General features: G+C 38.8%; 1 protein-coding gene across 6 annotated transcripts in view; it reads right to left on the reverse strand.

The window, feature by feature from the left end:
• grik1 (glutamate ionotropic receptor kainate type subunit 1) overlaps positions 1 to 25,366 on the reverse strand; it is a 212,577-nt gene that overhangs the window by 50,317 nt on the left and 136,894 nt on the right. For 4 of the 6 annotated variants that reach the window (XM_008107618.2, XM_003219044.3, XM_008107621.3 and 1 more), the window contains exons 8-9: positions 5,807 to 5,914; positions 1,692 to 1,736 (exon numbers count right to left, since the gene is read on the reverse strand). In XM_008107618.2, coding sequence (XP_008105825.2) covers positions 1,692 to 1,736; positions 5,807 to 5,914 — 153 coding nt within the window. The remainder of the gene's footprint in view (positions 1 to 1,691; positions 1,737 to 5,806; positions 5,915 to 25,366) is intronic. The other 2 variants (XM_008107619.2, XM_062975044.1) reach the window with 1 other exon arrangement.

The following is a 25,366-nucleotide window of genomic DNA, read 5'->3' on the forward strand; positions in this document are numbered from 1 at the left end:
CCCCAGAATTTATAAAGCCAGAATCCTGAACATACGGATATGGATAGTTATCAGTTGCTCTACAAGAGCAGGACATTTCTTTTGCGTGATTTAGAACTACGCTAGATTTCCATTCACCATTTCTATTTGACTGAATAATCACAAATCTTTAATGGACAGGACATACAATTGGCAAGGCTTGGAAAAAAATCTCATTTGTACTACCACAATACCACTTCTTTATGCTGGTTGAGAGATTGTAGGATTTCATAGAACCATTCAATATTAGAATCGAAAGGGGCTGCAAAGGCCATTGAGTACAATATCTTAACCATACAGAAAGAGAAATAAGTATTATAATGGAAATTTAATAAGAAAATTATGGTTTTTATAGGTGGGAATAGAAATGACAGCAGTGGGCTGTGAGAATAGTGGCCTAGTCCAAATTGTACCCAATCCTGTTGACAACACTGCATCAAAGCCATGTGGTTGCTCTGGAGTTTAATGCCTTTTTCATCCCCTGCCTTTTTCTTAAAGCTGGGATAAACCAAGTTTATATCATAATATTTACAGTGAAATCAGGAATGTTGTGGGAGTAGCCAGGATCCAACATATGCTGACTACAGGTTATTAGGCTCATATAGACGAGCCCTAAGATATGTAAAGGGCATTATTATTATTTTATAACTAGCTGTACCCAGCCTCGCATTGTTGTGTCCCAGTCTGGTTAGGTAAAACATCCAGGCGTCCCTTGGGCAACATCCTTGGAGGCATGAGCAAAGTGCTTTCTCTCTTACAGGCCTGATCCAACTTGGGCCCTCCTGCCAGGTGCCTTGGACTTCAACTCCCACAATTCTTAACAGATTCAGGCCCCTTCCTATTTCTTTTCCCTTTCTTTTTCCGCTTAAGCGGGTGAAGGCCTTCTCTTCATCGAGAGAGGCCTTCGTGAGGGAAAAAAGACTCGAGGAATCAGTTTCCTGCATGCTGTGTGGCCCCGCCCACACCGGTTGCTAAAGGGTGGAGACTGCTTGACCATTGCTTGTGCCATTGCTAAGGGGAGTGGCCATCTGCTATGACAGTTGCTAAGGGAGGAGGAGAGTGTTTGGCCATTGCTAAGGGGAGGAACCATCTGTTAGGACGGTAGCTAGGAGTGGAGTTGACTGATTGGCCTTGCTTTTGGGTTTGTTTTTACCTATCTCAGGTGGGTTAGGTTTGTGAGAGCAGACTTAAAACATTCACCAGGTTGAATGCTATGTTGTGTCCAAATTTCATAGCCATCGGTGGAATAGTTTGGGAGATATGATGTCCCTAACGGACGAACATTACATTTTATTTATATAGATTCTTGGTATATTTTGAAGATGAAGGGAAATTTTATCATGCAGAAAATTCCATACATGCCATCCTACATTGTAAGATATAATGCAGATCCTATAGGGATTTGAGAAGTTGATACTGTATTGCACTCTAAACTAGAATCTGTTTCATACAGTAGTAAAACTCCAGTATGAGTTCAGTAAGCTATAAATGCCCCCACAGGGATAGATAAAAACAATGCTTCATCAAAAATCTATTCTATATAGCAAAGCACATTTTAAGACAGAGTTGTATTGTCTCTAAACTGCAATTTGAGATCATTTATCAAAACCCCAAGGATAAGTTTTGGGAGACTCAACCCAGCAGTTTCTGACATCATCTATCTACATACAAACCTTCTTCCATACTTTATATAAATGATTAGTAACTTCACCAGCAGCCTTCATTTAGAAAAGAACAAAAGAAAAACACAAAAAAGTCTTCATTAAATATGAAAAGCAAATCCATGTTGCACTCTACAGTCTTAGTATTTCCATTTAATTCCTTGAAAAAATTATTGAACCAGTATTTGCAGGACTGTGTTTAGTGATTGGTAGCACAAGTACTAAATGTTAGTGTATTTAATTATTAACAATACTGCTTGTTTATTTATCTACAATTTCCTTAGATTAGTACAAAGTCATTATACATCCCATTTTTTCAGTATGTACAAGTCTATTTCAGAAGACTATATAATGCACATTTTTATTACCGATAACAATACATGTAGTTGCAACTTGTCTGAAATCCAAGAATAGTCCACAGTCCACAGTAAAATAAGAAAGCCATGAATCCTTTATCTGGCCCGCACTGTAACAGAATGTCTTGACTAGAATAATAGCAACATTTCATACCATTTTAGTAGCTTTGGGACCTCTACTGAAAAGATTAGATAAATTTCCATGATAATATTTTTCTATTGCTCTTTAGATAGGGTTGGGAGGATGGGACAAGGAACAACCCTAAACTAGCCACATTATGTATGCTTTAGTTTATGTAACAAAGGATCTGGATAGCATCTCTGTTGTTTATAGGATTCTCATACCTGTCTAGATAAAGTATGACTGTGCCTGACCTTTTCACTTGGGTGTGATGTCTAATTCAAGAACTTCCCAAAAGCAGCATGAACTGAATATAGATTCCATGAGTTTGCTTTGTTCAAAAGCAATAACTGTGCATGAAGAGATCTTAGGGATCTCTGTCCTGCATTTCTTAAAATTAACAACTGTATTCCTATGCCTAGGCCTGGAGATTTGCTGGGGAGGCCTTACCACACTCATGGGTGGTAAGATTTGGTGGGAACATGGTAGCTTAGTAGCTTCTCTCATATTCCGGAGCTGTATTTCCAACGAAGTTATACTAGCACCTCTTAACCTGGTTTTTTAATTGTTTAATATCTTTTTCACTTTTATAAACCATGATTTTAACTAAAGGGAAGGGAACATGGCAAGGGGGGGGATGAATTTTGAGTAAAAATAAAATAAAATCTAACAAATGTGTGTCTGAGAGATTCCCTAGAAACCACAAAAACACCAATGGAGCTACAGTTTTCTCAACCCTTGATTTATAGGGATTCCTCTGCCCTGATCCCTCACAAGGAATAATCATGTTATTGGGTATGATCTGAAGCCTAGAGTGCCACATACCATCATTGCAGGCACCATTTTGTCATTGTCAGATGCTGTTTACACTGGGGATAATAACACTTTTTCAAGGAGCATGCCATTCTGAAAGCTTAAATCATCTAACTCAAACCAAATAAATACATTTTAGTGGAAAATAATATGGGGAAAAGGGCAAGAGAGTGAGGTCAGGATCACCTTAGAGACCACAGAGCCACATAGAATCTACCAAAGATATGCATGCAACTCAGGACCCTTCTACACTTACCTAACCCCGGGAGGAAATCGGTTTCAGTCCCTACCCTCTCCCACAACTATGGGTTTTGCTTGGGGGTGTCTACCTCCTAGCCACCCATCCCACCCCCAAAAATACTTACAATGCAGGCCCCTCTGTAGAGTACTCCTGATGCTTGAAAATGATGCCTCAGGAGGTGGGGGGAAGGAGGTAAATCTTTCCTCCCTACTCCCACCTCCTGACGCATCGTTTTCAAGCATCAGGGGTACTCTATAAAGGGTTCTGTGTTGCTGCCAGGCCCCTCCAGTAAGTTTATTTGGGGGGAAATTGAGATATGGGAGGAGGGGTAGGTTCCCTTGCACTCCTTTGGGCTCCAGAAGCCTGAAGAACCAGGATGGCCTTGGGGATTTATCCCCAGGGACTTTGGAAGCAATCCCAGGAGTCAATCCACACATGGCCTGCATCTGGAAAGATCCAGACCTTAGCTTAAGGTCCAGATCTTTCCAGGTGTTTGATTAATGCGGAGTAAACTGGGAAAACCCAGTTTTCTCTGAATTAATTCACTTTTACCTGAGAAGTTGTCTGGACGTCTCGGGTGAAAGCAAGATAGATCCTGTGTTTTGGGCCTGTCTGGAAGGGTCCTCACAGACAATACAATTCCTACCCTTAGGTTACAAGTTGCCATAAAAATGGGAGATCTTCAACCAATTTGGCTGTTAAATTTCTGCACTTGCCTACATAATCAGTTGCAGAACTTGGAAGTAACAGATTGCATGTGCCATTGTTCCCTGAAATGGGTTAGCTCTTTGATTAGTGGGTACATAACAATGTCATTCTGATGAAATATTGTAATCACTCATCACACCAGAATCAATTTGTTTGCTTGCTTTTGCTATAACTGAGTAATATTTACCTGTACCTAAAGTGCTCTAGATGCAACACGTTTGTAATGCAGATATATAAGGTAGGACCATTTGCAAGGAATGAACAATACTGGTATCTTATTAAGTAGCATAAAGCAATCGTGCTGCAGACACCAAATGTAAGCGAGTCCTTCTACTTATGATGTCAGGCAGATCAGTTGTGCCTAGCATTTGTTTCTATGTTTATTTAAGAACAGATTTTCATCTGAGTGCATTTTGTCCTCTGCTACATTAAATTGTGACATCAGAAATGAATGGACTGTCTTTTACATAGAAAGATAGACCCATACATTTGCCCTCCCAACTCAAAAGAGTCCACAAATTCAGTCTAATCTTAGTCATCAACATATAGTTGACAGAACTCTCCTTTCATTCCCCAATACAGACCACATCTTCTATCTTTGAAAGTCAGCACAAGCTCCCTACTTCTTTTTGCATATTGTCCTATCTGTCTCTCAGTTTTTTGATACATAGTGAATGTAGCTGGAAGGGAAGAATTCCCATTTCTGCTGGATTCTGATGTATTCAGTGTTGGATCTTGTTGTGTCTTGTGTTTGTATAAAGATTTAAGTCTACATATATATTTTACTGTTTGGTCAATCTGACATTTTGAGTCATGGTGGGCCGATCACTAGAATTTCAGAATCAATTAATTTTTTAAAAGTCAGAATGAACTATAGTACAATTAATAATCCTCATCCAACCAAGTGTATGAGCATTAGTGAAGACATTTGACCTGAAAAATCAACTTAATTAATTATTTTTATTAGCTTTTTTGCAAGAAGGACAAAGCAGGAGGCAAAATGTTTGGAGCATTTTTGCAATTTTTTGGTAAAATTAAATAGGGGAATTGACATCTCAGCATTCATTTCAGCATGCCATTTTCCAGATTTTCTAATTAGAACGGACCTATTTTACCTAGAACAGATTTTGATCTAGATGAGGTTAAAAAAATTACAAACTTTTAAAATGTGTTCCAAGCTCCTGTGTTAGAGGAATTGTAGCTATGCTCCACCTTCTGACCCATGAAACTCTCCTTTAAAGACACACAGCTCTCCCAAATAATGGAATTCTGTGGTTGTGACCAATGGAGTATTGCATCATGTTGTGACCAGCCCCCTTCCACCAGCAGTGAACCGAAGTGTTGCAATGGAATCCAACAGTGATCATTCCTTTTGTTCTCGTATCATCACTCACTGACAAGATGGGGCTGGTAACATCACTTTGCAATGTTCCACTTGCCAAAACTGCAGAACCCCACAAATTCTGCCTGGATTTTAAGAAGATTGCAGGACCATTTATGGACATCATGATAGATCATCATGAATATGAAGAAAAGGAGTGATAAGGTAATAAGGCTAGGTTATGATATTAGAAATGCCTAACTGGATGGCAGCAAATTATAAGCAAAGTGGGGAAGCTGCAAGATAAAGCTGTTAATTAGTATAAACCACTAGGACTTTAACTTAACAAATCCCACTGAAATTAAAGGAAGATACATACAAACAGAGATGTGTTCTTCTATAGCACACAGTCATTTCCATGGGACTTTTAAAAAGGGTAAGTTATAGATGAACTAATACTCAGCATTAGTTCACTGCACCTTCTAAAGCCCTCCTTCAAAGATCTACAGTCTTGCTGACGGTACCGTCTGGCTCACAGCATGAGCACAGTGGTGCCAAACTGGTTACCTTTTCTGTTCCTTCCTCCTTGAGGCTAATGATGTCCAAATCAAAATCCTTTCTTAAGCCATCTGTTTTGTTAAACGTAATTCTCCCTGTCAAACCATCCCAACGAGCCTGGAGAGAGAGAGAGGGAGAGAGAAAGATAGAGGTGATTAACTTCAGTTTAACGCTTAGCCTCGGCTTTTGCAATCCCATCAAAAATAATTGCTTCATAATCTCCCTTTCTTGTTATAATCACTTTTGAAAACACTCTGAATAAAACACTCTTCTTTGGTTTTATATTTTTCTTTCTTGGCTGTTTTATCAGTGGTTATACAATAACATTATAGAAGAGTATATGGAGAGTATTCTTATGGTAGATTCTTCAGCAAACTTTAAACTCCAAACAATGCTTCATAAAGCCACAAAGTATTTGGAGCTGTCACTTATGCTAGTTTTACCACAATCCTTTGCACTGACTCTGAATCATTAAAATGAATAGTAATTATTATGCTTTTCCTTAATAATAATAATAATAATAATAATAATAATAATAATAATAATAATAATATTTGTACCTCACCACCATCTCTCCTAAGGGACTTGGGGCGGCTCACAGAAGCACTCTAAGTGCCGCATATAAGCAACAATACACAAGTATAAATACAAAGACATATGTAAAATCAACAGCACATATAAAATCCCACTAATAAAACTGTAAGTGTATAAATTATAAAAATTCTTAAAATGCAGTAGAATAGCAGGGGGGTTGGACTAGGTGGCCCATGTGGCCTCTTCGAACTCTATGATTCTATGAGTCTATATTAACACAATTTTTCTACAAGTCAACAAACAATCCATAACCTAGCATCATAAAAAACTTTCACTTTAATTTTACTTATGGTATAATTAATAAATAACCAATAATAGCATCTTGATTTCTACAAAAATATACTCTTGACTGAACATTAATGGGTGTTCAAATGCCTCTATCTTTACCACATGTAATATTTCTACAGATCTGTACACCCAGCATGAATTTGGAAATGTGCTTCTTGAGCAACACCTCCACCCACCCCCACATGATCATGCCAGATGGTCAGCTACTTTTGAAACTTGAGATGTGTTTAAAAAACAAAACAAAAATATGGAATGGAAATCTACTGTCCTCTGTTCTAATTTCATGCCAAATGTATATATAAAAAACTTACTGGGCTTGGATAACTTTTGGGTTGTACCTATGACACTTTCCTGAACTGTGGCCATAAAAGTATGAGCTGTGTCAGTAAACGTTTGTAATGACCAACATATATGAGATAAAGGAATAGAGCGTGTGTGGGAAAAGGTTAATCTGACACTTCATACAGTGGAGAGCTTTCTGGGGCCCTTCTACACTGCCATATCCTCCAGATAATCAAAGCAGATAATCCACATTACCTGCTTTGAACTAGATTATATGAGTCTATACTGTCATATAATCAAGTTCATAGCAGATAATCTGGATTTTATATGGCAGTGTAGGAGGGGCCTAGGTGGCTGCTCTTTGGCTCTAGAATTCCCGTCAAGGGAGGCTTTTACACATCAACACCAAAGTCCTGAAAGACATGTATCACTTTACACAGCTTTTTGCAAATTTAGGACATGGCGTGGGATGAGGTCACGAAGAGTCGGAAGTGACTGAACGAATAAGCAACAAAAGGACAAGGGGTATGCTTTGCATTGTACGGGTACTATTACATTTCATCCCACAATTGTGTAAATAGGATTTATATCCTGAAGCTTAGATGTCATTCTGTACTGTATCTAAAGAAGTGGTTTATAGCGACAAAAGCTTGTGATAAAATTAAAAACAGTTAATCTTAAAGGTGCTGCTATCTTCCTTTGTAAAGCTCCCCCTCCTTTCCAACTTATGGCTTTTGTTTGGCAATGTATCATGAGCTCTTTGTATGGCACCTTTTTCACCTATTTTTATTTAACTGCTCCTCTGTTAAAGGAGCAGCTGGATTTTACACCAAGGCTCATGATACGGAGCAATGCAGCATTTGCTTTACACTTGTAAAACCACAGGTTCTTTTTTTCAGCTGTTCTTTTAATTTTCTTCATTAAATTTATTGCAGAGATCAATTGTCTAACGGGTTTTGTATACAGAACTGTCAGGGGTATGATTAATCTCTCTTCTTGTTCAAGCTAGACTTTAGGACTCAGTCCACTAAAATGAATGTCATCATGTGCACCGCAATCATATTCACACTACACCTACAGATTTTCTGTTGCATTTGCAGTACATCTTTGGTGTTAAGTGAAGTAGGGAAAAATTTGTAAGAGGTCTGCAGTAATTTAAGAAACACAAAATAGGTTTTTCAAAAGCATAAATGGTAGTTATCTTACAGCTTCTCATCGAATAGCCATTCCCTGATAGCTCTATTAGAGAATCAATTTTCGGTTGACAGCCTGTTTATCATTTAGCCATGAGAAGGAACACACACAGCTCTTCTGGAATTATACTTGCATTGATACTTTACATCTAACCACATTCTCCATAAAAATAAGATGCTTGTACATCTTTACTTTGGTATATATAGGTGCAGTAATTCATTCTATCACTTTTACTGCTACAAAGAAAATTAGTAAATGGCTGTATCCTGACTTTCTGATGGACATCTCACACACACATGTAGTGCCTAGTCTTTACAATTTGCATCCAGAGCCCTACTCTAGCTTGCTGAATATCAGAAACAATGCTTTTGCTGTGGTTATCTGATACCTCAAGAGTGTATATCTATTCCTTTCTTTCTGTTGACTTTTAGATTTAAAAATGGCATTTTATTTTAATGTGCATTTCCCCTCCTGAAGCATGCTTTTTCATACAGGTACTCCTCTTTGTCATATGCAGCATGTGTCTCCTTTTTATGTCATCTCTGCCAAATTGTCATTTCTCCCACTCATGTTGCTGTTGTTTTCATATATGCTTCTCCCTCCTTCTCGTGTAAATCATTGATCAAAACACTATCATCAATCCCTTCTACCCTCTTCTATTCATGAATGCAAACCCAATTAAATGATCAATTGATGTTCCTATTCAAGAGAACATTTTAAACACTAAGATATATTGCAGAAATAGTACTTGATGAACATTTGTTTCTTGCAGGGTTTTGCTTTCATGTCCTTATTGCACAGCCTTGTAATATCCCATTTATGGATAATGTCCAGTTCTACACCAGAAACAGCCTTACACACAAGTGAAAGCAAATAAAAAGAGCTTTACTTCAGCCAAAATAAAGATAAGGCAATTTAGAAAACATAAAGTACTATCTCGATCATAATCTTCAAGCAAATGCAAAACAAAAATCTTCACAGCAGACATCAAATAAAGTCTTTGATAAACAGGCTTACGAGGTACCAACAACAGGAGGTTTCAGAGATTCCACACAATGCTAGGTTCAGGTTCTTTCTTGAAAGTAAGACGGCTCTGGAACTCGCTCCCCAGGGAGATTAGGCAAGCTCCCACTCTGGTAGCATTTAGGAAGAGCTTGAAAACCTGGTTCTTCACGCAGGCCTTTGAATAAGGATCGCCCATCTCCATGATAAATCTCGTATCTGTGACCTTTTCCTCATTGGTTGCACCTTTCTTGCTTTGTTAACTTGATATAGCCACAGGGTCCATCCCCATCCCAAGTTGCTCTCTCACAAATTTGCAACACTTTATCAACTACCTCGTGTGTACAAAATTTACTTGGCACACTTTGCCCAGTTTGTTTTTATGACTTTTATTTTTGTGTTTAAATCATGTTTTATTAAGCTTGCCATTTTATCTTTATATGTTAATGTTTAAAATTTTATAATTGTGTGTGTGTGTGTGTGTGTGTTTTGATGTGTTTTATTTTGTTATTGTATTTACCCGGGCGCGACCCCATGTGAACCGCCCTGAGTCCCTTCAGGGAGATGGAGGCAGGGTATAATAATAATAATAATAATAATAATAATAATAATAATAATAATAATTATTATTATTATTATTATTATTATTATTATTATTATTATTATTATCAACACAACAACGTTGTATGGCACAGCAAACAAGATAGATATGCTGGATTTCGTTTAGCAAAACCACAAGTCGAACACTTCCCAAGTGTCTAGGACTGTGTGATGTATTTTCTGATGATGTGTGCAGATCCCAGTAGGGTGGCCTTTTGCAGTTGGCAGATGGTGATTTTGTCAATGTCTATTGTTTCCAAATGCCGGCTGAGATCTTTTGGCACAGCACCCAGTGTGCCCATCACCACCGGGACCACCTGTACTGGTTTCTGCCAGAGTCTTTGAAGTTCAATCTTGAGGTCCTGATAGCGGCTGAGTTTTTCCTGTTGTTTTTCATCAATGCGACTGTCACCTGGGATGGCAACATCAATGATCCAAACCTTGTTCTTTTCCACAACTGTGATGTCTGGTGTGTTGTGTTCCAGAACTTTGTCAGTCTGGATTCGGAAGTCCCACAGTATCTTTGCGTGCTCATTTTCCAATACTTTTGCAGGTTTGTGATCCCACCAGTTCTTTGCTGCTGGCAGGTAGTACTTGAGGCATAAGTTCCAATGGATCATTTGGGCCACATAGTTGTGCCTCTGTTTGTAGTCTGTCTGTGCGATTTTCTTACAGCAGCTGAGGATATGATCAATGGTTTCGTCGGTTTCCTTGCACAGTCTGCATTTTGGGTCATCAGCTGATTTTTCAATCTTGGCCTTAATTGCATTTGTTCTGATGGCTTGCTCCTGGGCTGCAAGGATCAGGCCTTCTGTCTCCTTCTTCAGGGTCCCATTCGTGAGCCAGAGCCAGGTCTTCTCCTTATCAGCTTTTCCTTCAATTTTGTCAAGGAACTTTCCATGCAGTGTTTTGTTGTGCCAGCTGTCAGCTCTAGTTTGTAGTGCGGTTTTCTTGTACTGGTTTTTTGTCTGCTGTGTTTTGAGGAGTTTCTGATTTTTGACTTCAATCAAAGCAGGTTCTTCACTTTGCTTGACATATTCTGCCAGGGCATGTTCTTCTTCTTTGACTGCTTGCTTTACTTGTAAGAGTCCTCTGCCCCCTGATCTTCTAGGCAGATATAGCCGGTCAACATCACTGCGAGGGTGCAGTGAATGATGAATGGTCATGAGTTTTCTTGTTTTTCTGTCCAAATTGTCCAGTTCCACCTGTGTCCAATTTATAATGCCAGCAGTATATCTTATGACAGGTATGGCCCAGGTGTTTATGGCCTTGATGGTGTTGCCTCCATTGAGCTTGCTTTTGAGAATTTTTCTGACCCTTTGTGTGTATTCTTTGCTGACCACAGTTTTCACATGTTCATGCTTGATGTTGTCCAGCTGTAGTATGCCCAGATATTTATAGGCCTCTGGCTGGTGAGACTTTATTGTTTGGCCATTGGACATATTTATGCCCTCACTTTCAATGATTTTTCCCTTCTTCAATGCCACTGTCGAACATTTGTCCAAACCAAACTCCATGTTGATATCAGTGCTAAAAATTCGGACAGTGTTGGTCAGAGACTGGATTTCAGTTTCCGTTTTCCCATATAGCTTCAGGTCATCCATGTACATCAAATGTGAAATTTTGTGAGAATTCTTAGATATTTGATAGCCGAGATTTGTTTTTTGTAAGATTGTTGACAGAGGGATCATGGCAATAATGAAAAGCAGAGGGGATATAATAATAATAATAATAATAATAATAATAATAATAATAATAATAATAATTATTATTATTATTATTATTATTATTATTATTATTATTACAGCTAGCGCTGGGCTCTAGTCTTGCTGCTAATTTATAGTCCTGAGCTTTCCAGCACAGCTGACCCTACAGCAAGGTCTGACTGCTCAGTGTTTTCTCTGCTAGCCTAGCTGACCTTCTTCTGCCTTCTTTCTCTCTTCATCACTCCAAAAAGGTAGGGATCTCTGCCATATCTGTTAGCTCTCCTCCCTCATCTTCTTCCTCACCAGTTAACCCTAAATCCACAAGTGCTGCCTCTTCAACCACCTGCCCTCCTTCTCCCACAGAATTAGAAGAGCAATCCACAACAGATAGCCATAGTGATGTCATCAAGTGGCCACTTTAACAAGATTTCCCTCTTTGTGCCAGTGGCAATTGCTTTTCACATGCTATGACTATACAGTATCACATATAGCTATTCTGCACTCAATTTCAGTTGCAAATGGGTGGAATTCAACAGAGGCTGGATCTACACTGCCATATAATCTGGATTATCAAAGCACATCCAAATTAGCTCCTTTGAAATAGGTTATATGAGTCTATATTGCCATATAATCCAGTTTAAAGTAGACAATAGTCCTATTGATTTTAATGCATAGTTATATGTTTATTGTTTTAGATATATTATTTGTTTTTACATGTATGTATGGCATTGAATTTTGCCACTATTATGTTGTAAACTGCTTTGAGTCCCTCCAGGCGTGAGAAAAGTGGTATATAAATACAGCAAAATAAATAAATAAACAAACAAATAAATAAATAATATGTCAGTGTAGATGGGGCCAGAGCTGATTTGTAAAAGCAACAGGCACTATCAAGGGATGTTGTCATACGAACCTTTCGGGCCATACCATTTTGCCAGCTTTTGCCGGTGAAAGGGAAGGCAAGTGGAATGGCTCATGGTGCCATGTGTGGTCTCCCTCCTGCCCTCATCACATGGTGGGGATGGGAAATGCTACGTTGGCACCCTTCCCCCCCCCCCCCCTTCATCAGATGGCAGAAAGGGCGGCAATGCGCGTTGACCCACCACCCTTTCTACCATCACATGGGGATTTGGGAAAGAAAGTGTGGGTAGCTTCATCAGAGCTACCTGAATAACACTTTCCTTCCCATAGTGGAGGACAAGTGCCTTTCGATGCTTCACCTCCACTTTGGGAGGAAAGTGGGCAGGGCCTGTCATGGGTCGTCTGATGGTGCACGGCAGGCCTTATCCAAGCAGCAAAAAGGGGCATTTTACCCTGTGTGAAGAGGTCCAAAGATAGCTGCAGAGTCAGGTAGAGACTTGATTGAGTTAACTGTACAACATTTTTCCCAATATACAAACACACACACACACACACACCCATGCACTCATTCTGCTACATACAAAACTTTGCTCAGATTATTGGTAATAGGCCTAGGAATATGAAGAGGGAGAGGAAATAGAAAAGTGCAATTCTATGAAATCACCATAATTGCCCAAACATCTTGCTGAAATGATGCATCAAAAATCATTCCAAACCTGAGTCTGCACTTATAAAAGAAAAAGTGAGACCATCACCATCACCTACCACCATGCTTTTGTTTGTGGTGAGCATTTTAGAAATGTATGCAATCCACTTATTGGACAAAGTATGGCTGGCTCTACACTGTAAAATGAATACAGTTTTGACACAGGTCTAACTGTCATGGTTCAATACTATGGAATCCCGAGAGTTAGGATTTGGTGAGACACAAGCACTCTTTGGCAGAGCAGGCTAAGGATCTTACACAACTCCCATGATTCCATAACACTATATGCTTCTGGGCATTTCAAAATGTTTGTGTGTGTATGGGCTTTTAATAGAATAAATCATTTCTGTTGATTTTGATCTGCATAAACTGGGCAAAACTGCCTCAAAATTATTTATTCATTTATATAAGCCCATATCAAAATGATGAACAAAAAAAAATTCTCAACCATTCCTAACAAGAAGTGGGTTTTAGTTAATCTTAATCTGATGGTCAATAGCCATCTATGATTTGACTATAGCTCCACTAGTACCACAATTGTACAATCTGAGCATCGTATCAAAATATACATATAAATTGGTGCAAGATTTGACATCCAAATAATTACTGCCATAACAACTGCATTTTTAAATACAGCCATGAGCCTGAAGAAAAACAAATTGAATATGGGTGTATATTGATCTCGAAAGTAATCAAATGCAATTCTCACAAAAAACCAATCACTGTATCATTGACTAAGATCATTGTTTCACTTTATCTAATGTATTGTTCATATAATCTTGGGAATCAATATTACCCCTTAATTGCCAACCAAAGATAATGATCAGATCACCCATAAATATTTAGCTTCAAGTGAAATAAATGGAAATAGCTGGCAATTCTAATGAAACTTTCTCACAAGAAGGCATTCTGTATGCAAAACATTTTAACCCTATGAAATATTTGCAGGTGATATGGGAAGAACATCTTTTTGCAATATGGTAAAATAGAATCCAAGCTTGAAAGTAAGACAAAGACTACCCTTCTATTTAGGGCATCGAGCCATTATAGTGGGGTTTTTATGTATGTTCTTAATGCAATTTTGCCAGGTGCTTGTAGTGGGTTGAACATTGGACTACAACTACAATTCCCCATTCAGCCATGGAAACCCACTGGTTGACCTTGGGCAAATCACGCACTCTTAAGCACCCGAAACCCCCATGATAGAGGGTCATCATAGTAAAAAATGACTTTAAGTCATACAACTGCTCCTTAAAGTAAAATACTGCTTTCTGTGAGATCTTCAATATTGGGCTATAGATATGTCAAGTTGAGAGATAGCAACTGGTCCATAGTCTATGAGGAGAAGTGACCCTCCTAGGGACCTAAGTAATATATATAAAACTGTCTTTGAAAATAGAAATATTCCAGATTCTTCACTCAGTCCAAAATAGGGAAACAATATCATCTGGGTAATATAATCCTATTAATGTATGTTTTGCAATCGAAGAGGAGGAGGAGGAGGAGGAGGAGGAGGAGGAGGAGGAGGAGGAGGAGGAGGAAGAAGAAGAAGAAGAAGAAGAAGAAGAAGAAGAAGAAGAAGAAGAAGCAGCAGCAGCAGCAGCAGCAGCAGCAGCTTTATTTATATCCTGCCCTCTCTCTCGGAAGGGACTCGGGGCAGCTACACTTAACTCTGGCTGTTTCTGGGCTCAAATTCATCTGGAAACGTAAGCTGTAAGCCTTGGGTCCATATGCACAGATAGGCGGAACTACAGATAGAAGGAGGATGTGTGTGTGTACACATGCAGGGGGTGTTAGCATTGTAGTGTGGCCATAAAGCCTACTGTTTCTATCTTGAACTCCTAAACTCTAACTTCACCGGAGAGACTGGCTGGGGGTTTGGTGCCAGTTGAAGACTTTTTTTATTCTCTCTTAAAAGTCTTCTGATTTAATAAATGTAGCTTTCGTATTGTATTGTTGTCCCCAGCTGTTAGATGTTGTATTGTATTTTTGTATTTTGCTGTTAGATGTAAATATCTTGTTCTCTGGCTATCTTAATATGTTTTTTTTTCATATTATGTTCTCTTATATTTGTGCATTTTGTAATCTTAACCTGATTTTGAAAACTGGCAAAACAACTTCAGCTATTGAACAATACAGAAATTCAGTAAATAAAGAATTAGATAAATATTAACGCCCAGCTCACCATTGCCTCTACATATGCATTATGATTATATCTTTTTAAATATTTAACATTTTCGTGTGCAATTTAGAGGAAGCACACTGGAAGATAAGATTGCAAAAAAGGCCCACCAAACTATGGCATCATTCTTTGTTGCATTTGAATAAATAAAAGGTCCAAACCTCTCCTTTCTTTGTTTATTGAAAACAAGAAACTCAAAAGTAATGTTACGCATAATTCTAGCACTTTGATTCTACTTTAACAGCCATGGCTCATCCTATGGAATCCTGGGGTGTGTAATATGTCAAATTTTCTACTGCATTCCCTGGCACTCTAGCATTAGAGTTATCTGCCTGAAATGTCACAAAGCTACATATCCTAAGATTCTATAAGATGGAGCCTTGACAACTGGTATGAAACAGATATAATTGTCTAGTATGGATGCATCCCTATTATTTCAAAGACTCTGATATTTTAGTCGCGACATCTGATCTCCAGAAAGGGCCTTTTGTCTTTCTTGCTAGTTTTTGGTCTTATAATTTCTTATCCTGTCCCCATTCATCTATTTCTGTTCCTTCTTTCACTCCCAGAGCAAGCCAAGCTTCCTTTTTCATTTAAGTTAATTTATCATTTTAACTGGCAGTAATTAAACAGGAGTCTGTATTGTATCTCTGTACACTAGTATGCTGAGACACACACCACACACTGCACCGAAAGATCTCTGCCAGAGGGAAGAATGATTTGAGCAAGGAAAAGTGAGAACTGCAACTGAACTATAAAGAGAGAATTTGAGAGCAAATAAGATGACCATATTCTTAGTGGGAAGCAGACAGAGCTTGACCTCTCTTGTGATCCAAATTCGAACCCATTTACTTTTTCCAACTGAACTCAGAGAAACCCACTGAGAATCTGGCCAGTTGCAATTTTTCAGTTGTTCGTAGTTCAATTTCTTGGTTATGCTAAAGGTTGGCAGACTCCAGGAAATAAGCTATACCTCTTATATAGTGTGATAGTTACTATGATTTGTTTTCTTCCCAGTTAGCTAAGTGCTCTTGGGTTGTATTAAAAACTGGCATAGAAATGGTAAGGTTATTTTCAAATTTTTCTCTTAACTTTGCTCTCAATAACACTGCCATTGGTTTATTGACGCATTGCAAATGTATTCCCTCACTTCATCCTGCATCCAAATCCCCAGTGCACCACTCTCATGTAATGCTTTGGGGAGTAAATGTCAAGCCATGTCAAAATACAAGTTGCATTGATATTGTGCTGTGCAAGGAGTTTCATAAACAAGATCTGAATGCTTTGGCAGAGCTGTGTTACTGGATTTCTTTATTTAGCGTTCATCTACAAAGTCTTTGAACACTGGCTGGATTCCTGTTAGGGTCTGACATCTTCATAAGTGGTCTGACTTGTATTTCTAGAGGAATTAGAATTGGACAGTTCCACAACCTCCATATCCAGTAGAGGTCTGCTGCTACATTACTGTATAGCAGAGCCAAGAAAGTGAACAATGTCCAATGGGACCCATGTAAGACAGGAGCGACACACAGTAAGATGCACACTGTTTTGGTCCTAATGTGCAGTGCATCAGTCTCAACACACATTTATCACCCTTGCCCATGTCCAGTTATACATCTTTGCAATTCAGTTTCCTAGTGCCTCTGTTATGTAGCCAGATATACATAATGTCCCATTGGGGAGATAGGTTATAAATAAAGTAATAATAATAATAATAATAATAATAATAATAATAATAATAATAATAATAATGTCACAGGTCATATAAGATCTAAGTGATGGCATTTTCAAGTGTAGTAATCCATATTCAAGCATGCTTAGTGAGTGATGTATTAATGGTCTTCACCAATTATAACCAAATCTTTTAATGTTGCTTGTAATTCACATTGTTCAAACCTTACCATATCTTATCTCATATTTCTTTCCAATTGTAATTACAATTGAAGAAAGTAATCTAATTTCCAGGATTAAGTATACAGGCTAATATGCATGCATACATATCCATATACTTATTTTATTTATTTATTTACTACATTTATATCCCGCCCTTCTCACCCCAAGAGGGAGACTCAGAGCAACCTTACAAAAAGGCAGCAATTTGATGCCATGAACATACATACATACATACAATAAAAATAAACATATACATTAAAACAAAAAATCAGCAGCAATATTAAAAACAATTATTAAAATCACATCATGCAAAGTCAAATCCAAGGCCGTTCAATTAGACATTTCACAGTTCCATATACTCATATTGCACACTTGGTTCCATAACCAGGTTTTTACTTTCTTCCTGAAGGTCAGGAGGGAGGGGGCTGCTCTGATTTCGCTGAGGAGGGAGTTCCATAGCTGAGGGCCACTACTGAGAAGGCCCTGTTTCTCATCCTCACCAATCGTGCCTGTGAAGGAGGCGAGACTGAGAGCAAGGCCTCCCCAAGGTGGATCATAGACAGAAATACATTCGGACAAGTAAACTGGGCCAGAACTGTTTAGGCTAAAGCCAACACTTTGAATTGTACTCGGTAGCAGACTGGCAGCCAATGGAGCTGACATAACAGGGTGGTTTTGTGCTCCCTGTACGCTGCTCCAGTAAGGAATCTGGCAGCTGCCAGTTGGACTATTTGAAGCTTCTGAACAGTCTTCAAATGCAACTCCACATAGAGCAGGCTGCAGTAGTCTATTTGGGATGTAACAAGAGCGTGGACCATCATGGCCAAGTCTGGCTTCTCAAGGTATGGGCACAACTAATGCACAAGTTTTAATTGTGCAAAAGCTCCCCTGGCCACCACTGAAACTTGGGGTTCCAGGCTCAACTGTTGTGACTCAGCAGCAGCAGAGCCAGACTGAAGATGAGGAAGGGGATTCTGGGTTTCAGATGCAGGAGCCAGATGATGGGATGCAGGATGAATTTCAGGATGATGGCATAGGGTTGGGAATTATACATGCTGGTTCAGAAGAGCAAGAAACACAGCTTGTGGATGAACTCTTGAACGAGCCTGTCATAGATAACAGCAAGGTAGACATTCCCATGGGAACTAATGAGCTGGATTCATCTCAGGCTCCTGTTCAGGTGCAAGATAATGATTTAGTTGGCCTTGAGGAAGCACCATTGCTATCTAGAGCAGATTGTTTGCAATGGAGAGGAATGCCTCAGCCTCGCTGCAGCCTAAGATTAGCTGGAGAGCGGGAGGGCTCTGAAGGAAAGAGAAATGCATTTTTGGGTTGCTTTTAAAACTCTGTGTTGAGAGACATATCTTTGTCAAAGCAAATTCTCGCTTCATCAGAGTGGATGTCTAGGTCTTCCTGCCTTGGAAATTCTCCTGTTCCTGGATCTTTGTAACCTGTGGACCTTTGTTCCTTTGGGAAATTGACTCTTGTTTTTGCCTATAGACATTGGATTTACTGACTCTTTAACAACTACTTTGGGAACTTTATTTCTGCTTGCTTTGATATATATTTGCTTTCGCTCAATAAAATTACAAAAGACTATCTTCTGTGTGTGACTTGGTGTCAAAAGCAAGGTGAACTATTCTGAGGTGCGACATCAACAATGAATCCAAGATCACTCCCAAGCTGCAAACCTGTGACTTTAGGAGAAGTGTAATCCCATCCAACACAGGCTGTAACCCTATACCTTGTTTGGCTTCTGATTGACCAGGTGTATTTCTGTCTTTTTTAGATTCAATTTCACTTTGTCCGCCCTCATCTAGACCATCACAGCTGCCAAGCAATTGTTCAGGACCTGAATAGCCTCCTTAGTAACCAGTGGAGAGGAGTGATAGAGTTGAACATCATCTGCGTACAGATGGCATCCTACTCCAAAACCCCTGATGATTTCTCTCAACGGCTTCATGTAGATGTTAAACAACATGGGGGACAATACTGAACCCTGCAGGACCCCACAAAACAATGGCTGTGGGGCCAAGAAGGTGTCCCCCAACAACATATTCTGGGAGCGACCCTCCAGGAAGGACCGGAGCCACTGCAGAACAGTACCTCAAAGCCCAATTCCTGTGAGATGTCCCAAAAGGATACCGTGGTCTAGGGTACTGAAGGCTGCTAAGAGGTCCAAGAGAATCAACAGGGACACACACCCCCATCCATTCCCACCTTCTCTATAGCAGTGGTTCTCAACCTGTGGGTCCCCAGATATTTTGGCCTTCAACTCCCAGAAATACTAACAGCTGGTAAACTGGGTGGGATTTCTGAGAGTTGTATGCTAAAACACCTTGGGACTCACAGGTTGAGAACCACTGTCCTGTGGGCTGGCTGTTTTTAAAATAGTTTTTCTTGCTATGGAACAAGGATGGGCATCCAGATGTTGTTGAACTGCAACTCCCACAATTCCTCACCAGGGATTGTCCAGGGTAAGACTGCCGAGGATTACAGTTCAGCAACACAGGGAAAGCTGCATGGTCCCCATTATTGCTATAGAGTTATAAAATGGGACAAATGTCTGAAGACTGAATGTTATTAGTCATATTTTAGTTCTGCTTTCAGTTCTCCACCTCCACACCAACTCTGATAAAAAGATATAATTTATTCCCTTCCTCTCCCCGCCTGCCTCTTCTCTCTCACAAGATACATAGATCCATCAGCAAACCATTCTAGTGAGGACAGGAAGGATTAAACTATCATTTGGATATCAAGTGACATTTGTTTGTTCTTAGAAAACTTCCGGAAAGTATTTAGTCTCCATGACCAACTGCCATTGAATGCTGATCCTAGGCAATGTACTGTTTATAATATCCACCCCCATAAAAACAAAATAGCTTAAGAACTTCAGATGGGTTATATTAAATCAGTAGAAAAAGAAGGCTTATTTTTCTTCTGAAAATACTTGAATGCTTTCTAGTTTCAGAAATAATATCCAGGATTTCTGTAGTGTGAAACTGGGGTTTCTTGGATTAATATTTTTGTTGCAGTATTGGACCACTTTCTAAAATCTCACAACAGGAAGTGAGATAAATCCACACCTCGGAAGGAAAATTCACTCCTGGAAGAGTTATCATTTGGAAAAGATATTTCCATTGAAACTTTATCACCAATCCTTGTTTCCACAACAAGCCAAAATGTTCAAAATCCAGTTACTGCAGGGACAGAAAGTGAGGTGGAATCTTCTGAACGGGGGCACAGACAACAAAACAAACAACACAAGGGTGTTAACCCTTCCCTACGCTATCCAAAACTTATATCTCTCTGTGTGTATAGTTACACTTAAAAATATAGCTGTTCCAATTTACAAACAAATTCAACTTAAGAAAGTCTTCATCTAAAATACACCTATTTATGATTTTGGCAAGGGGATGGGAGAACAGGTAGCCTATTAAATAATCCAATTAAGTCTGCTTTAATACTTTTAGTATTGGCAAAGCACTGTAGTTTCTAAAGGTAGGGACAAATGTATGTAGGGCAAGCCAAAGAACTACAAAAACCTAAACAGTTTTGCAAAGCCAAACAAACTGAGAAAACTAAAATGCCTTTGATATGAGATTTACTTGACAGGAACCAAATTTGGATTCCTAGGTATGCCTCTTCCCCTGATACCTGCAGTTCATAATGGAATTCATTTGGAATGTAAGCCGAAAGTCTTACTGCTCAAAGGAAAATTGGAAACTGTATTTGAATCTTTTCCAATCAGTTTAGAAGCAACAGAAATGCTATGCTAGAAAAGGGATGATTCCTGTCAGCTTTCCTTCTGGGTGTATGGGAACAAAGGGTATTTCTTGATATCAGAAGAATTACTCCTTCAAAGAGAAATTCAATTTTAAACCAGTACATTCACCGAAGCTAAACTCTCTCTTTCTGTAAGCAGGTAACTTACAAATTCTTCCAGGCACACTCCTTTCCCCATATTCAACCTCCCCTTCATTAGCAGCAGCTAAAAGAAAGTGGCCACCTTCTTCACATAATATATTGTCTATGAATTTCAACATACATCTAATAAGCAGTTTTTAAAATATTCACTTTTTGTTCTTAAAATGAACTAACAATCCTATATCCTTTTAAATTTATACACTGCACATGAGTATGTTTCCTAAAGTGAATGAGTTAAGAACTTCTTTTAAAAAGCATTAGAAGAAGGAAGGAGGGGGCAGATCAGCCTTAAGTAGGCTCGATTCTGCTCCCTCTCATGTGATCGGGGACCATAGAAATTGACCCCCACATCTGTCTGATGAACTCCTTGGAAATAGTCCAGTTTTCAAAGACTATTAGTTATTCAGGACTTATTCTGCATATACTTCTCACTTTTTTGTGCAGAACATAGCATTTTCTGCTCAGGATTAATGGTTCAGGATTAAAATGTTTGCCTTTAAAAATATTCTAGGCCCTCCTGGCAATTCCATAGTATACTTCCATTAGATGTTACCATAGAGGACAAGTTTCTACAAATTTTGAGACAAAACCATTTGCATTATGGTTCTTTTAAATCAATATGACATTGGCCGAAATACCTCAAAGGAAAAGTCAATCTTTAATTTTCTCTAACTGGGCAAACAACAGCTAGATGTGTGTGCAAGCATTCATGGTCTCATAAAGCCCCTTATGATATTAATAAATAAGAATGAAAGGAGGAACTTTTGCCACCCCTTTACATATTTCTATTAGGGTTGTGCACAATTTCTTTTTTGTGTACCAGATTTAAATGATTTGGAGGCTTTGGTAGCCAAATGCATGGAAACAAGCTTGGCATGGGCCAGTTAAAGCCTTAGCTAAGACAGAACACAGCAGCTGGATCTTTTTGGTTAATGGGGGCTAACAATGGGGGCCAATGGGGCTGAGCTCTACCTGAGGTGGAGAGTGTGAGAAGGTCAGCCTCGCTAATCAGGAAAGATGTTGCTTTCTTTCCCAATAAGTTCCTCCATTCCTTCAGGAAGGTCCTCCCCCCCACACGCCCACTTGAGGCAAATGGGAAATCACTTTCCCAGCAGCACTTTGTGCAGTGCAAGCATTGAAGGAGCCTTGTGCTCCCTCCTGGGGCATGATGGGAGTTGAGCTTTTTCTCTCTTTGTGTTTCTCTTTTTTTCTCAGCCAATCAGAGGTCTGGTTGACTGTGTCCATCCATTCTCCCCACTTCTTGTGACGTGCACTTGGGGCTTCAATTCCTAGAACACCTCTTGTGGTTTTTAAAAAAAATAAAAAATGTTATGGTAATAATTCTGAAAATTTCCAAAAAAATTAGTGAATTGATGAAATGTTCTGAAACTTGGCAAGCTTGCAGTAGAAGATGTGGCCTATAAATGAGGTGAGTTTCATACTGATGGGCCTAAAATGAAATAGAAATGAGCCTCTAAAGTTTCCCCATTGGCGCCAATGGACCGAATCTTTCAAGTATGAAAACAGAAACCCCTTTCTAAATTCAGGAAGTTCCCTAAAACAGGGGGGACAGCAGAAAACTGGACACCAAACATGACACGGGTGTTTGTCAAATTGCACACCCTGAATATCTATTACTTTTCTAATGTTAATTCAACAAGTTTTGATGTTAATTTAATGAAGGCATAATGCTATTTCTCTTATGGAATAATGCAATGAGTGCTAATGCTATTCATTTACATGTTGATATTGATTTGGAAGTTGGGTATACTTGTGATTTTCAAGTGTTTTTAATGGGGGAGGAGGAGGAGGCGGAGGAGGAGGATTATTGAAATGTAGGTAATACGAACACATTAGCTATGTGCTAGTAACATGCAACATTTTTATAAAAAGTAATGATAAATGTCAGAATACGTTTTTGTAATTAGCACTGAACAATCAATAAATGAGCAATGAACAATAAATTAGAAAATAATGTTCAAAACTTGGATTTTCAAGTGTTCTGAATCATATGAAGAGACTCTCCACACAAGAAGTTTCTCTTCAGAAAGTCACTATTCACAGAAATGTGGGATGAGTTGGAGGAAGTTATTAGGTGTTTATTCATTAATGCCTGAGGAGTTTTGTGGAGGAAAGAACTATGAAGACAATGACTGAATACCTTTCCTCCTAATACTCATTATATATTGGCATTGCCCTACAGCTCCATTTCAGTTTGATTTTTAACCATTTCAAAACTAAACTAGAATTTTCCCACATAGAAATTTCATTGCCCTGAATGAATGATGAACATATCTCAAAAAGTTTCTTCCCAATATCAGCAATTTTCTTTCATTCATCATTTTCACAAGACTGCATTTTTTGCTGTTGCTTCCTATAGGAATTTATTTGGATTTTTATGGGGTTTTTGTTAGTCACTTAGGAAAGGAAGTTATACAAATCAGAGATCCTCCTGGTCAGTCACAAGGCCAATCGGGGTATAGGGTAACAACCTGTGCTGACCAGGTTACGCTCTCCCTGAGGACACAGGTCCACAGTCTGGGGGTCCTCCTGGACTCAGCGCTGACACTTGAAGCTCAGTTGTCAGTGGTGGCTGGGAGGGCCTTCACATAATTAAAGGCCAGATTGCTAATGGGAGCCAGCTATAGGGAGTACACTACACCTCTATTGAAGCAGCTCCATTGGCTGCCAACAAGTTTCCGGTCCCAATTCAAAGTGCAGGTTTTTACCTACAAAGCCCTACCTATCTTCATGGCCGCATCTCCCCCTATAAACCAGTGCAGGCTTTAAGATCTGCTGGGGAGGCCCTCCTTTTGGTCCTGTCTCCGTCTCAAGTGAGGCTGGTGGGGATGGGGGGGGGGGGGTTCTCGGTGGTGGCCACCCAGCTTTGGAATGCCCTCCCTAAGGATAATAGGTTTGCCCCCACATTACAGTGTTTTTCCAAGGAGCTGAAGACATGTCTCTTTAGGCAGGCCTTTGGAAATGATTAAGACATCTGCTAATCTAAGGACCAAACAATCTAATATTGTCTTTAGCACTTTAATGGTTGGATTGGGCCACAGCTGGGATGTTCTCTTATTCGTTTTATGACAATTTGTACTGTGTTTTATTGATTTTTAAATTGAACTTTTTATAATGTGTTGTTTTTATCTTAACTGTTGTTGTCATTGTTTAATATGTGATGTGATTTTTACCTCCATTTTTATGTGTTATGGTACTTATATGTGCTTCTGTAAGCTGCCCCTAGTCCTTCTGGGAGATGGTGGCAGAATATAAATAAAATTATTATTATTATTATTATTATTATTATTATTATTATTATTATTATTATTTCCTGAGAAGTATGAAAATATACAGCTGACCCCCTTCATTTCCAGATTTTACTTTTGCTGATTTGACTTTTCACGGATTTGATTCTAATGTTCTGTTTAACAATCTCCGGGTTCTCATTTATCAGAGGTCTGACTTTTACCTTCTGTTTCTTGATCAATAAATAGTTGTTTTATCTTATGTCATTGTCATTTTTAAATAAAAGATACCTATATAGCACAACTCCAATATTAACATGAGATACATTCCTGAACTTACTGTGGAAACAGGAAACTGTAGATAATAGCAGAAACTATTGAAATATACAACTTCTGCTGGAAGTTACCCCGGAGGACCTATAAAATCCCTAAAGAGTTATACTTCCTAGGAATTTGCTATGTTCTCCAGGTTGATTGAGTTCCTACATGTATACATCACTCTTCAATCTGGAAGAATGACTCAATTATGTGGCAATAACATATAGAGGTAGGCTGTACTTTAGCAATCCATTCTAGATAATTGTCTCTCCTCCCCATCTCATACAAAAAAAACCCCAGATGACAAGAAATTTTAGCCTTTAGACTTCACTGGTTTATAGATCATGAAAGAAATTAGTTGTGAAACTATCAATAATTAGGTCAGATCTCTCATGGCATGCAGAATCAAGCTGTACATGACAAATTTGTATTGCATGATAATTTTGAATATTAGATCTTGAACTGCATTTACGGAGATGCTGTGTTAAGGCATTCCGTCAAAATTGCTTAAAATGAAAGGCAATGACACCATCTAGATGGAAACTGTTCATGCATGTTTTGAAGAATTTTTCATAATGACTTTATTATTACTGCCAAGTTCTACAGGAAATTAATAAAGGAATAAGGCTTGGAATATAAATCTGGGGAAGATTATAGAATGATAGTTATCAATGGGGAGTTGGATAGGGATGACTGAATGTCTAAAACAGCAAATATGATGTACAGTTTATGATACTATCAGATTTGGCACTCAAATGCTATTTACTC

This window comes from Anolis carolinensis, chromosome 3 (assembly GCF_035594765.1).
Source record: "Anolis carolinensis isolate JA03-04 chromosome 3, rAnoCar3.1.pri, whole genome shotgun sequence".
In the NCBI taxonomy this organism is placed as follows: domain Eukaryota; kingdom Metazoa; phylum Chordata; class Lepidosauria; order Squamata; family Dactyloidae; genus Anolis; species Anolis carolinensis.